General features: G+C 48.3%; 1 protein-coding gene and 1 pseudogene across 1 annotated transcript in view; both read right to left on the bottom strand.

Annotated features, from left to right (window-relative positions):
• Positions 1-7365, bottom strand: part of LOC116458979 (vacuolar protein sorting-associated protein 53 homolog) — a 7602-nt gene extending 237 nt beyond the window's left edge. The window contains exons 1-3 of the mRNA XM_058431142.1: positions 7283-7365; positions 2198-2313; positions 53-172 (exon numbers count right to left, since the gene is read on the bottom strand). Of these exons, the coding sequence (XP_058287125.1) occupies positions 53-172; positions 2198-2313; positions 7283-7285 (239 nt within the window). The 5' untranslated portion in view covers positions 7286-7365. The remainder of the gene's footprint in view (positions 1-52; positions 173-2197; positions 2314-7282) is intronic.
• LOC116458978 (small ribosomal subunit protein eS4, X isoform-like) lies at positions 3101-3921 on the bottom strand (annotated as a pseudogene).
• Positions 7366-11343: the final 3978 nt, after the last annotated feature.

Below are 11343 nucleotides of genomic sequence, written 5' to 3'. Positions count from 1 at the left end.
AGCTGCCGGATCTGTGGAATCCCCATCTACTTTCCCTCCGGTGACAGTTTACCTTTCGGAGAGCTGCCGGATCTGTGGAATCCCCATATACTTGTGGAAGTGCTCCAGGACATTCACCACACCCTGAAGGAGATTAGCAACTTCTCCGTACTGTCTTCGCCTGGTCATGGCTCTGCAAGGAAAGAATAAGTTTAAAAGTCTAGAAAAACACTAAGGACGCAAGATACAGACACAGAACAACCTACGCTAGCTCTCAAACAGACGTCAACTCAGCTGAATCAACGTTCATTGAGCGCTGAGTAATATAAGCTGCTGTGCGTTGTGGGAGGAAAAAACAGGATCTGGTCCAAATCATCAAGGTGACATCATATAGTAAGGGAGAGAGTCAAGTACACATCTAACTAGTATCAAATAGGATAAACTATGTTCTAAACAGAAGTACAAGTCATGTGCTAGAGTGGGAAGAATGTGTGAGTGATGAATTCTCATTTGGTGTGGGGAGGGGAATCTGGGAAGACGATGAATTTAGAATTTGGGTTGGATATTATGGGATTAGCAAGCTTGGGACAGAGAACAGGGGTAGGGATGTTACTATCTGAGGATTACAGCCTATGAGCAAACCGAACACAAAGGGTGTGGCTGGGCGCGGTGGTTCACACCTGTCATCCCCGCACTGTGGGAGGCTGAGGCGGGCAGATCACGAGGTCAGGAGATCGAGACCATCCTGGCCAACACGGTGAAACCCCGCCTCTACTAAAAATACAAAAAATTAGCTGGCATGGTGGCGGGCGCCTGTAATCCCAGCTACTCGGGAGACTGATGCAAGAGACTCGCTTGAACTTGGGAGGCGGAGGTTTCAGTGAGCCGAGATCACACCTCTGCACTCCGGCCAGGGCGACAGTGGGAAACTCCGTCTCAAAAACAAAAACAAAAATACACAAAGGGCACACCTTTACCTATTAACTGAAATCTGTAGGTTCTACGGCATCTGTGTCACAGACCTCTACTTTCCCTACTGCTAAGGTTAATGACGCTTAAATAAAAGGATGCTGATAAAATCAAGTTACACACAGGGAGGAAATATAAACTATTAGATCTAAATTTTTCATTAGGGTTGGGCTATTTCATTAAATTTGTAATTTACGATCTTCCGTAAGAGGCACTGAAAAAGACAGGATCACGTTCAAGCCGAGGTGTTCTGTTGATACCACCGCCTTGTCTTACCACCGCCAGGTCTTACCACCGCCTGGTCTTACCACCGCCTGGTCTTACCACCGCCTGGTCTGATGGTTTGGTGGACACTGACCACCCGAGGAAGGAACAAATGTGACCACCCTCTGGTCTCCCTCTGGCCGCTGCTCTCACTGCTCACAGGAGAGTGAACTGGGGTCCCTGGAGCTCATCCAATACCTAGAGAGGTCAGGAAGGGGCCCGCCCCTCCTCCTCTTTCCCTCAAGGCACTCTCCCGCTTCCCCACCCAGGACTTCGAATGCTGTATCTCAGTTTCTATGAAGATGCGCTTTCCCTGTCCACACATGGAATCACACTGAGGCTGGAGCAGGGGGAGTCCCCAGCCTGAGACGGGCCACAGAGGCGAGCTGGAGTGTCAGAATCTTGCTAGTAAAGGAGGCTTCAGATTGCTCCTTTGTAGTAAATCACCAGCTCTTCCTTCTCTATTTCTAATGTTCTGATGTATCATTCCCTCTACAAGCCAAACGGAAAGCTACATGATAAAAAGCAGATTGAAAAAAAAAGTGATTTGAGTGATTGAGTTCTGTCTCATAGGGTCTCTTCCATGACAGCACAACTCAGCCCAGTGCAAGCAGGAAACCTGCCGAGGCAGAAGCAGCAGGGAGTGAATACGGGCCCGCGTTACTCCGTCTGCCTGGAGTGAATACGGGCCCGCGTTACTCCGTCTGCCTGGATGGTACAGAGCCACAGCCTGAAGATGGGCCACATTCTTGGAGTCGTTCTGAAAGGCTTCTGGGGTCCCCTTCTGACTAGCTGCCAGTGTGTTAGGTTCTGAACACCAGAGGGCACAAAGCAAAAATGGTGACTGAACACTTGAAGCCAATTCGCAGAAAGTGGGGCAGGATAGAGAGACTTTCCTGGCTGAGAAGTAAATAGGCCGACAACACCATTTTCTTAATGTGATACATTTCCCGTGGCCCCAAAAGAGAAAGTTGGCACTGCTTACTCAAGGGAGTCGACGCCGCCTGCCAGCATGTGCAGGTGGTTCAGTGTCGTGATTGAGGTGGTCAGGTGGCGTTTGGCGTGATCTAATTGCTTAATATCACGGGTGATTTCTTTCACCTAAACATTGAAAAACCACAAGAGAGAAAGGAAGACGGTTAAGAAAGATGTAAAACGCTTCTGCAAGTAGCTCCATAAGAAACGAATGCAGATGAAGCAGGGAAAAATCTCAGGTTAGCAAACATTCTCACAATACAAAATAAAAATAATCTCCAACCAGGCATTTAAAATTTAATGTGGCATCTCTTTGGACTTTACTCAGGGTTATAAAACCTTCAGTTGTAAGCATGAAATGAACTTTATTTTTTACCCCGAATGAAATGATCCAAACAGCAATTCAGTACAGAGGAGGCAAGCACAGCACCTTTCCTCCTGAACAAGGTGAGGAAAGTGTGCCTTCTGGTGCTAAAGCCGCTGGGCGATACAAATCACCTATCAGTCAGTACATGGTACTCAGACGGTCTTTACTAACGGAATGAGGGCCTGAGCTTCCAGCAAAGAAAAGACTTTCAAATCTCGAGAAGACGGAAATATAAGCCCTGTAACATACGCTTAACATGTAAGTTACTAGGCGGGCAGGAGCAGTCTTCAGGGAGTGAGAAGGCAATTTGGGGGGTAAGAACCTGACAGTGTTGTTTCAGCAGGTCCAAGAGAAGCCGTCTCTGGGAACGCAAGTATATTTCAGTCACCAGAAAAGCATATTCAATAGAGAAGCTGGAAAAATCCCCCAACTTTACTGACACCCAGGCGAAATCATCCGCTGTGTTTCTTGGTCCACGCTGACTAAGAAGTTTTTTTTGTTTGTTTGTTTGTTTTTGTGTGTGTGTGTGTGTGTGTGTGTGTTTTATCATGCCACATATTTCTAATTACGTACAAAGATCTAACATGTCACCCGCGGACCATTTCACCCGCTGCTCTGTTTGGCCGCCAGTCTCTTGTCTCTCTCTTCGGCAATAGTGACGCGGATATCCCTTCCTCGGGGAAGAGAAATCCATCGTTTGTTGCCCTTGCCAATAGTGAAAATGTTGGAAAGTTGAGTGCCAAAGCTGTTGCCACTGGTGTCTTTCACATGAACCACATCAAAACATCCAGGGTGCCTTTCTCTGTTGGGGATCACACCAACTCTTCCCAGGTTAGCACCTCCAGTCACCATATACGGCTTGCCAGTGTCGAACGTGATGAAATCGGTCATCTTGCCAGTCTCCAAATCAATGTGAATGGTGTCATTCACCTTGATGAGGGGTCAGGGTAGCGGATGGTGCAAGTATCATGAGTCACCAGATGAGGGATTCCTTTTGTGCCCACAAAGATTTTTCTCACTTTGCACAACTTGTACTTGGCCTCCTCAGGTGTAATACGATGTACAGCAAAGCGATCCTTGGTGTCACGGATCAGATGGAAATTCTCTCCTGTCTCGTCAATGCTGATGACATCCATGAACCCGGCAGGGTACGTTATATCAGTTCGGACCGTGCCATCGATTTTAATGAACCGCTGCATGCAAATCTTCTTAAGTCTGTTCCTTAGGAAAATGATGAGGGGGAGATACTCTCTCAACTTTTGGGGACTGGTGGACGGACAAGGAGCAAACACACGGGTCAATTTATCCAGCATCCGATGCTTTGGAGCTGCTACCCGCTTCAGATGCTTCTTGGCACCACGAGCCATGGCTGCATTAGGCAAGGAAAAGAGGACCTCCATCTTCCGGTGCATGTAGTGAAAGTTTCTTAATAGCAATTTGGTTGCCCAGGTTCTGTGACACCTGGAAGGAAGGGAGTGCCCTGGATACCAAGCAATACATCCCATTAAAGTAAGAAACTCGGCCGTGAGTTCGTGTGCCCTGCTCTTTCAGGGTCTGATCACCCTAGGTGAACCCATACAGGTTATGACCTGCACAGCTCAATTCCATACCCACGATCCTGCAAGCTTCACCTGGATCTTAGCTATAAAAAGCTTCTTTCATGGGGACTTCCCCATCAAGCCTTCCTTCCTTCTATAACCCCCAAATAATCTGTTTCCAATGAATTAAAAAAAAAAAAAAGTTTAAGACCACCACCACTTTACCAAATACTTAAATTTGGGGCAATAAATAAATAAATCAGGAGTGGTATAATAAGCTAGATATAGAAGGCTGAAGATTGGCCCTGTAATCTGATCACCCAGTTGCAACTCTCAAATCAGCATCCTTTTTCCTACAAAAAAATCTCTGTATCTCTTCCAGGATTTTTAGCTTCAGTCTAACATAGGGAGTCTTTATTTATTTATTTATTTATTTTGAGATGGAGTTTGCTCTGTCGCCCAGGCTGTAGTGCAGTGGTGCGATCTTGGTTCACTGCAGCCTCCACCTCCCAGCCAAGTGATTCTCTGCCTCAGCCTCCAGAGTACCTGGGATTATAGGTGTGCACCACAACACTTGGTTAATTTTTGTACTTTTAGTAGAGACATGGTTTTGCCATGTTGGCCAGGCTGGTCTAGAAATCCTGGCCTCAAGTGATCTGTCTGCCTTGGCCTCCCAAAGTGCTGGGATTACAGGCATGAGCCACCGTGCCCGGCCGCATTGGGGTCTTTAACCACCATGTTCAAAGTCACAGTCATCTATGACTCTTCCTGTTCCTTGCATCATTAAGTCATTAAGTCCTAAATATTCTCCCTCTGCTTCATCTCAAGAACCTATCCCTTCTCGGGCCGGGCGCGGTGGCTCACGCTTGTAATCCCAGCACTTTGGGAGGCCGAGGCGGGCGGATCACGAGGTCAGGAGATCGAGACCACGGTGAAACCCCGTCTCTACTAAAAATACAAAAAAAAAATTAGCCGGGCGTGGTGGCGGGCACCTGTAGTCCCAGCTACTCGGAGAGCCTGAGGCAGAAGAATGGGGTGAACCCGGGAGGCGGAGCTTGCAGTGAGCCGAGATTGCGCCACTGCACTCCAGCCTGGGCGACAGAGAGAGACTCCATCTCAAAAACAAACAAACAAACAACAACAAAAAAAGAATCTATCCCTTCTCTCTATTCCTTGTTCAGGCCCTCACTGCTCTGCACTGGAGCTGACTGGTCTCTTTATTCCCAGGATCTCCCATCACTCCCCATCCCACAGCCTGTGTTTCTCTAGACAAACTGAACCACTGATTTTTCCCTAAACAAAGCCATCAATGGCAGGGCACACCAAGGGTACTCAGGTCAAACCTACACGAGACCATCTGCGAGACAGAATGCCCATGGTTGATTTGCCTCAACTGTTGCCCTTGGGCTGCGAAAATGGGCAGAGCATGAAATGGGAGGTTGTAGAGTCAGACAGATCTACGGCTGAACCCCAGCTCTACCACTCACCAACGCTGCATCCTAGAACAAGTTTCTCAGCCTCACTGAGTCTCAGTTTTCTCCTCTATAAGATGGGTAATCGCAAAGCTAATACTGATCATAAAGCCTAGTTCATAAGGTTGTTGTGAGGGCTACATTAGAGAGCTGATATAAAGGAGCCAGCACACTGCCGGCACTGAAGGAGCTCAACAAAGATCACTTCTCTCCTCACCCCCACCTCTTCCTCCCTTCAGCACAGCACTGTCCAGGAAAGCAAGCTGCTTTAAAATAAGACATCTCAGAACTTGCGAGTAAACTGTCACTGCAAACCCCCTTGGTTGGAAGAGGAAGCATACTCCAGAACACAGATGAGCATCATAAGGATATCAATAAATGCAATCAACTCCAGCAAAAGCAGCATCAGATACTCTCACCGATCATCACACTTTGAGCATCCCTGGTGCTGCTGGGTGTGGTGCACTCTTGGGAAGGACGAGGGCCCCTGGGTGCTGCTGGGTGTGGTGCATCCTTGGGAAGGACAAGGGCCCCTGGGTGCCGCTGGGTGTGGTGCACCCTTGGAAAGGACGAGGGCCCCTGGGTGCTGCTGGGTGTGGTGCACCCTTAGGGAAGGAGGAGGGCCCCTGGGTGTACTCTTGGGGAAGGACCACAGAAAATCCAGGTCCCTAGGACTATGCTCAGTGCTCTTCATATGTTTAATCCTCACAACAATCCTGTGAGGCAAATGCCATTATTCTTATTTTACAGTTGAAGAAACTGGAATTCTGAGACAACTGAGAGACAGGACATTATAGAGTCTGAATCTGAACCCAGGATCCAGCACTTCCCAGCGCCTCCCATGGAGGAGGAAAAGGTGAATGCTGGATTCTCGGTCTTCAGGGCAAGCTTCTGAGCACATCACCGGGGGACACAAATTCGTCAAGGAAGAACTCAACCAAAACCACACACACGGATCATGAGCAGGGGCATCCCTCCGCCCTCCATCCCTCCCTCCTCCCGGCTCCAGGACCATTCTCAGTGTGCATCGAGCTACATACTGTACATCTCGATGGAGAAATGCATGATACCAGTACCAAGAAATGTTAGGGAAAGGAAAATCCAAAACGACTAGGAAACTATTTTCAGAAAGGAGAAAAAAAAAAGTTGCAGCCGGACACAGTGGCTCACACCTGCAATCCCAGCACTTTGGGAGGCCGAGGCGGACGGATCATGAGGTCAGGAGATCGAGACCATCCTGGCCAACATGGTGAAACCCCATCTCTACTAAAAATACAAAAAATTAGCTCGGTGTGGTGGCTGGCGCCTGTAATCCCAGCTACTTGGGAGGCTGAGGCAGGGGAATTGCTTGAACCCAGGAGGCAGAGGTTGCAATGAGCCAAGATCACACCACTGCACTCCAAGCCTGGGCAACAGAGCAAGACTCCATCTCAAAAAAACAAAACAAAACAAAAAAAAACCCAAAAAACAAACAAAAAAAGTTGCCTATTTAAAACCAGGGTTGCAAACACAGGGCAGCAGAGATGGTGAGTCACCGCTGACCAGCAGCTCCCCTTGAATTGATCTGAACGCATTCATAGGGGGCTTGCTTTAGAGATGCAGATGACTGTGGTTGGCAGGAGGTGCCATTATTAGAAAAAGCTCATTATTAGAATGCCTAGATGAGAAGCTCACTTCCTCTTTTGGTGCAAAAAGGTTAGGAAGAAACCAGAACTCACCATTTGCTCTGATTTTTCAGCTTTGTCTTTGATATCTTTGATTTTGCCGAAGAGTTGTTGGATAGCTTTCTGAGCCTCTTCAAGCGCCTAGAGTAAGAGAAATACATGAAAAACAAAAAGCGGTTCGAGACAGCACCAGTCACTAACTGTAATCAATGCTGGGCACAAAAGAAATTTTCATAAAGTTCTCTTCATTGTACTTATGCCAACAATTTTTCTGGACCAAAATAGTAGAGACCAATAGAGTCCAGTATCTGCGAACAGGCAAACACTCGGGACTCTTACCAATGTTCCTCACAAAGTTTCAACTTAAAACTAAATGATTCCCCTCTATCTCAGTGATTACTGTACATGTCATTGATAACAGCAAATAGGACAAGTAGATCTCTGTGTGTGGGTGTATGCAAAGCCTCATACAGAGGGACAAGAGTAGCTCTAAACTGGGGCAAGGTAAAGCTCTGGACTTGGAAGTTCCAGATTGTGCATCCAAAAAAACCTGAATCGTGAATGGGGACTCCAGAACTGCAACAAATCTTAAAGACTTTCATAGTAAGCCATTTGAAAACCAATGAAATGCACTTAGAAAGAAACACTGGGCTGGGCGCGGCAGCTCGCGCCTGTAATCCCAGCACTTTGGGAGGCCGAGGCGGGTAGATCACGAGGTCAGGAGATCGAGACCATCCTGGCTAACATGGTGAAACCCCGTCTCTAATAAAAATATAAAAAATTAGCCGGGCATGGTGGCACGCACCTGTAGTCCCAGCTACTCAGGAGGCTGAGACAGAAGAATTGCTTGAACCCGGGAGGCAGAGCTTGCAGTGAGCTGAGATCACGCCACTGCACTCCAGCCTGGGTGACGGAGCGAGACTCCGTCACAAAGAAAGAAAAGAAAAGAAAAGAAAAGAAAAGAAAGAAGGAAGGAAGGAAGGAAGGGAAAGGAAGGAAGGAAGAAAGGAAGGAAGGAGGGAGGGAGGGAAGGAGGGAGGGAGGAGGGAAGGGAAGGAAAGAAGGAAGGAAGGAAAGAAGGAACGCTGAAAGTTAACGGTGGCTCACACCTGTAATCCCAGCACTTCAGAGGCTGAGGCAGGAGGATTGCTTGAGCCCAGGAGTTCAAGACTAGCCTGGGGAACATGGCGAGACTCAGTCTCTGCAAAAAAAAAAGTTAGCCAGGCACGGTGGCACACACCTGTAGTCTCAGCTACTTGGGAGGCTGAGGTGAGAAGATTACTTGAGCCTGGGAGGTCAAGGCTGCAGTGAACTGTGATCATGCCACTGCACTCCAGCCTGGTGACTGAGTGAGATCTTGTCTCAAAAAACAAGCAAAAAGCTAACGGTGAGCCCAGTATTTCCACTGAAATAAAAACCTACAAAGACAGATGCTACACGATAAAAGTATTACAACACTGCTGCAGCTTCTGCCAGGAGGGGATGTGAGACGTGGAGACCAGAAAGTGCCTGTGAGTGTCAGCAGGCCACAGATGTGGAGACCAAATGCACTGGACTGTCCATGACTAAAGACTGCCTACAGCTAAAGTTCCTGTGAGTGCCAGCAGCCCACAGACGTGTACAGACCATATGCACTGGACCGTCCGTGACTAAAGACTACCTACAGCTAAAGTGCCTGTGAGAGTGTCAGCAGGCCACGGACGTGTATAGACCATATGCACTGGACCGTCCATGACTAAAGACTATGAATTCCTGAGGCAGTTATAGTACTAGGCACGAGTCAGCATCTCCTTAATTCACTCCTTCAATCACTCAGTGAGTATTTACTGAATCCCTCCCATATAGCAGGCATGATTCTAGGCATTGGGAATCCAGTGGTATACAAGACAGTATGGTCTCTCTCTCTGTCCTCAAGGAATGAACTTACTTTGAGAAGTAAGTAAGGGGGAGGAGATCCTGGAAAAACAACAAAATAAAGAAACAAGATAATTCCTAAGTGTGACAGGTGTGGTGAAGGACTTATGCAGAGTGATGAGAATAAGGGAGACGGTGGTCATGGAAGGTCTCCTGAGAAAGGGCACACGAATCGGGACCTGCAGGATGAGGAGGTGTCAGAATTTGCAGATTTGGAGTAAGAGGAATTTTTTTTTTTTTTTTTTTGAGATGGAGTCTCGCTCTGTCGCTGAAGCTGGAGTGCAGTGGCGTGATCTCGGCTCGCTGCAACCTCTGCCTCCTGGGTTCAAGCAATTCTCCTGCCTCAGCCTCCCAAGTAGCTGGGACTACAGGCACCTGCCACCACACCTGGCTAATTTTTTGTATTTTTAGTACAGATGGGGTTTCACCGTGTTAGCCAGGATGGTCTCGATCTCCTGACCTCGTGATCTGCCCACCTCAGCCTCCCAAAGTGCTGGGATTACAGACATGAGCCACCGCGCCCGGCCTGGAGTAAGAGGATTTTAAGCAGAGAGAACAGCAAATGCAAAGATCCTGATAGAGAAAAGACCTCGGTGTTTTGGAGGTCCAAAAAGAAAGACAGTAGGTGGTAGTGTAATATCGCAGCGGAAAGTGTCTAGAAATAATCTGGAGAGGTAGGCAGGAGCCAGAGCATGGAGGGCCTCAAAGCATGAGGATTCTGGTCTAAGTGCAAATGAAAGCCACTGAAGGGTTTTAAACAAGGGACGGATGTACGGCTTACTTGTATAAAAGACTGTCCTGGCTGCTATCTGGCAAAGGGGCTGTGCAGGGTCAGGAGGGAAAGCAGGAGTGAAAGGCCTGTGGGAAGTTGCTGCAGTGTCCACATGAGACAGTGGAGGCCTAGATGAGGCAGCCGGTGATGATGGGAAGATGCCGAGCGATTCAAGGTTTCCAGGAAGGTATAATGCATAGGACTCAGTGACGGACTGTGTGTAGGTAATGAGGGAGAGGGAAGAACCAAGGATGACTCCTGGGTTCTGGTTTGAAAAGCCAGGACGGGTTCACTGACTGAACTAGGGAATGGAGGAGGAGGACGGGTTCGACACACAGGTGTGTGTGGCGGTGGCAGGGTTGGAGGTGAAGAGTCCTATCTGCAATACGTTAAGGGTGCCTATGGCTGGAATGGTGCCTATGGCTGGAATGCGTCCCCAAAGTTCATGTGTTGGAAACATAATCCCCAATGCAACGGTGTTGACAGGCGAGGCCTTTACGAGGTGACCAGATCATGAGGGGTTTGCCCTCACGAACGAATGAATGGCATTATCTCGGGAGTGGGTTCTTGATAAAAGGATCTGTTCAGCCACTTTCTCATGCATGTACACACTTTTTTTTTTTTTTGAGACAGAGTCTTGCTCTGTCACCCAGGCTGGAGTGCAGTGGTGCAATCTCGGCTCACTGCAAGCTCCGCCTCCCGGGTTCACACCATTCTCCTGCCTCAGCCTCTCCAAGTAGCTGGGACTACAGGCGCCCGCCACCACGCCCGGCTAATTTTTTGTATTTTTAGTAGAGACGGGGTTTCACCGTGGTCTCGATCTCCTGACCTCATGATCCGCCCGCCTCAGCCTCCCAAAGTGCTGGGATTACAAGCGTGAGCCACCGCGCCTGGCCGCATGTACACACTTTCTTGCCTTCCACCTCTGCCATGGGACGACACGGTGAGAAGGCCCTCGCCAGCCCTCACGTGGGATGATACGGTGAGAAGGCCCTCGCTGCAGGACGACGTGGTGAGAAGGCCCTCACGTGGGATGATGCGGTGAGAAACCCTTGCCAGATGTGGGCCCCTTGACCTTGGACTTCCCAGCCTCCAGAATTATAAGAAAGAAATCTCTTTTCTTCATAAATGATTCAGTCTGTACTATTCTGTTACAGTAACATAAAACAGACTAAGAAAACTGGTATCAAGAAGTGGGCTATTGCTATAGTAAATACCTGAAAACATGGCTTTGGAACTGGGTAATGGACAGATGTGGAACAGTTTTGAAGCGAAGGCTGGAAAAAGCCTGTATTGCTGTGAACAGAGTGCTAAGGGGGATTTTGCTAAGGGCTCAGAAGAAAAGCAGAAATGTAGAGAAAGTCTGGAACTTCTTAGAAATTACTTAGTGGTTGTGACCGGAGTGTTGGTAGAAATACAGACAGTAGGC

The sequence above is a fragment of the Hylobates moloch genome, unplaced genomic scaffold, assembly GCF_009828535.3.
Source record: "Hylobates moloch isolate HMO894 unplaced genomic scaffold, HMol_V3 SCAFFOLD_19, whole genome shotgun sequence".
Classification (NCBI taxonomy): Eukaryota; Metazoa; Chordata; class Mammalia; order Primates; family Hylobatidae; genus Hylobates; species Hylobates moloch.
This window is presented reverse-complemented; position numbering and strand designations above follow the sequence as displayed.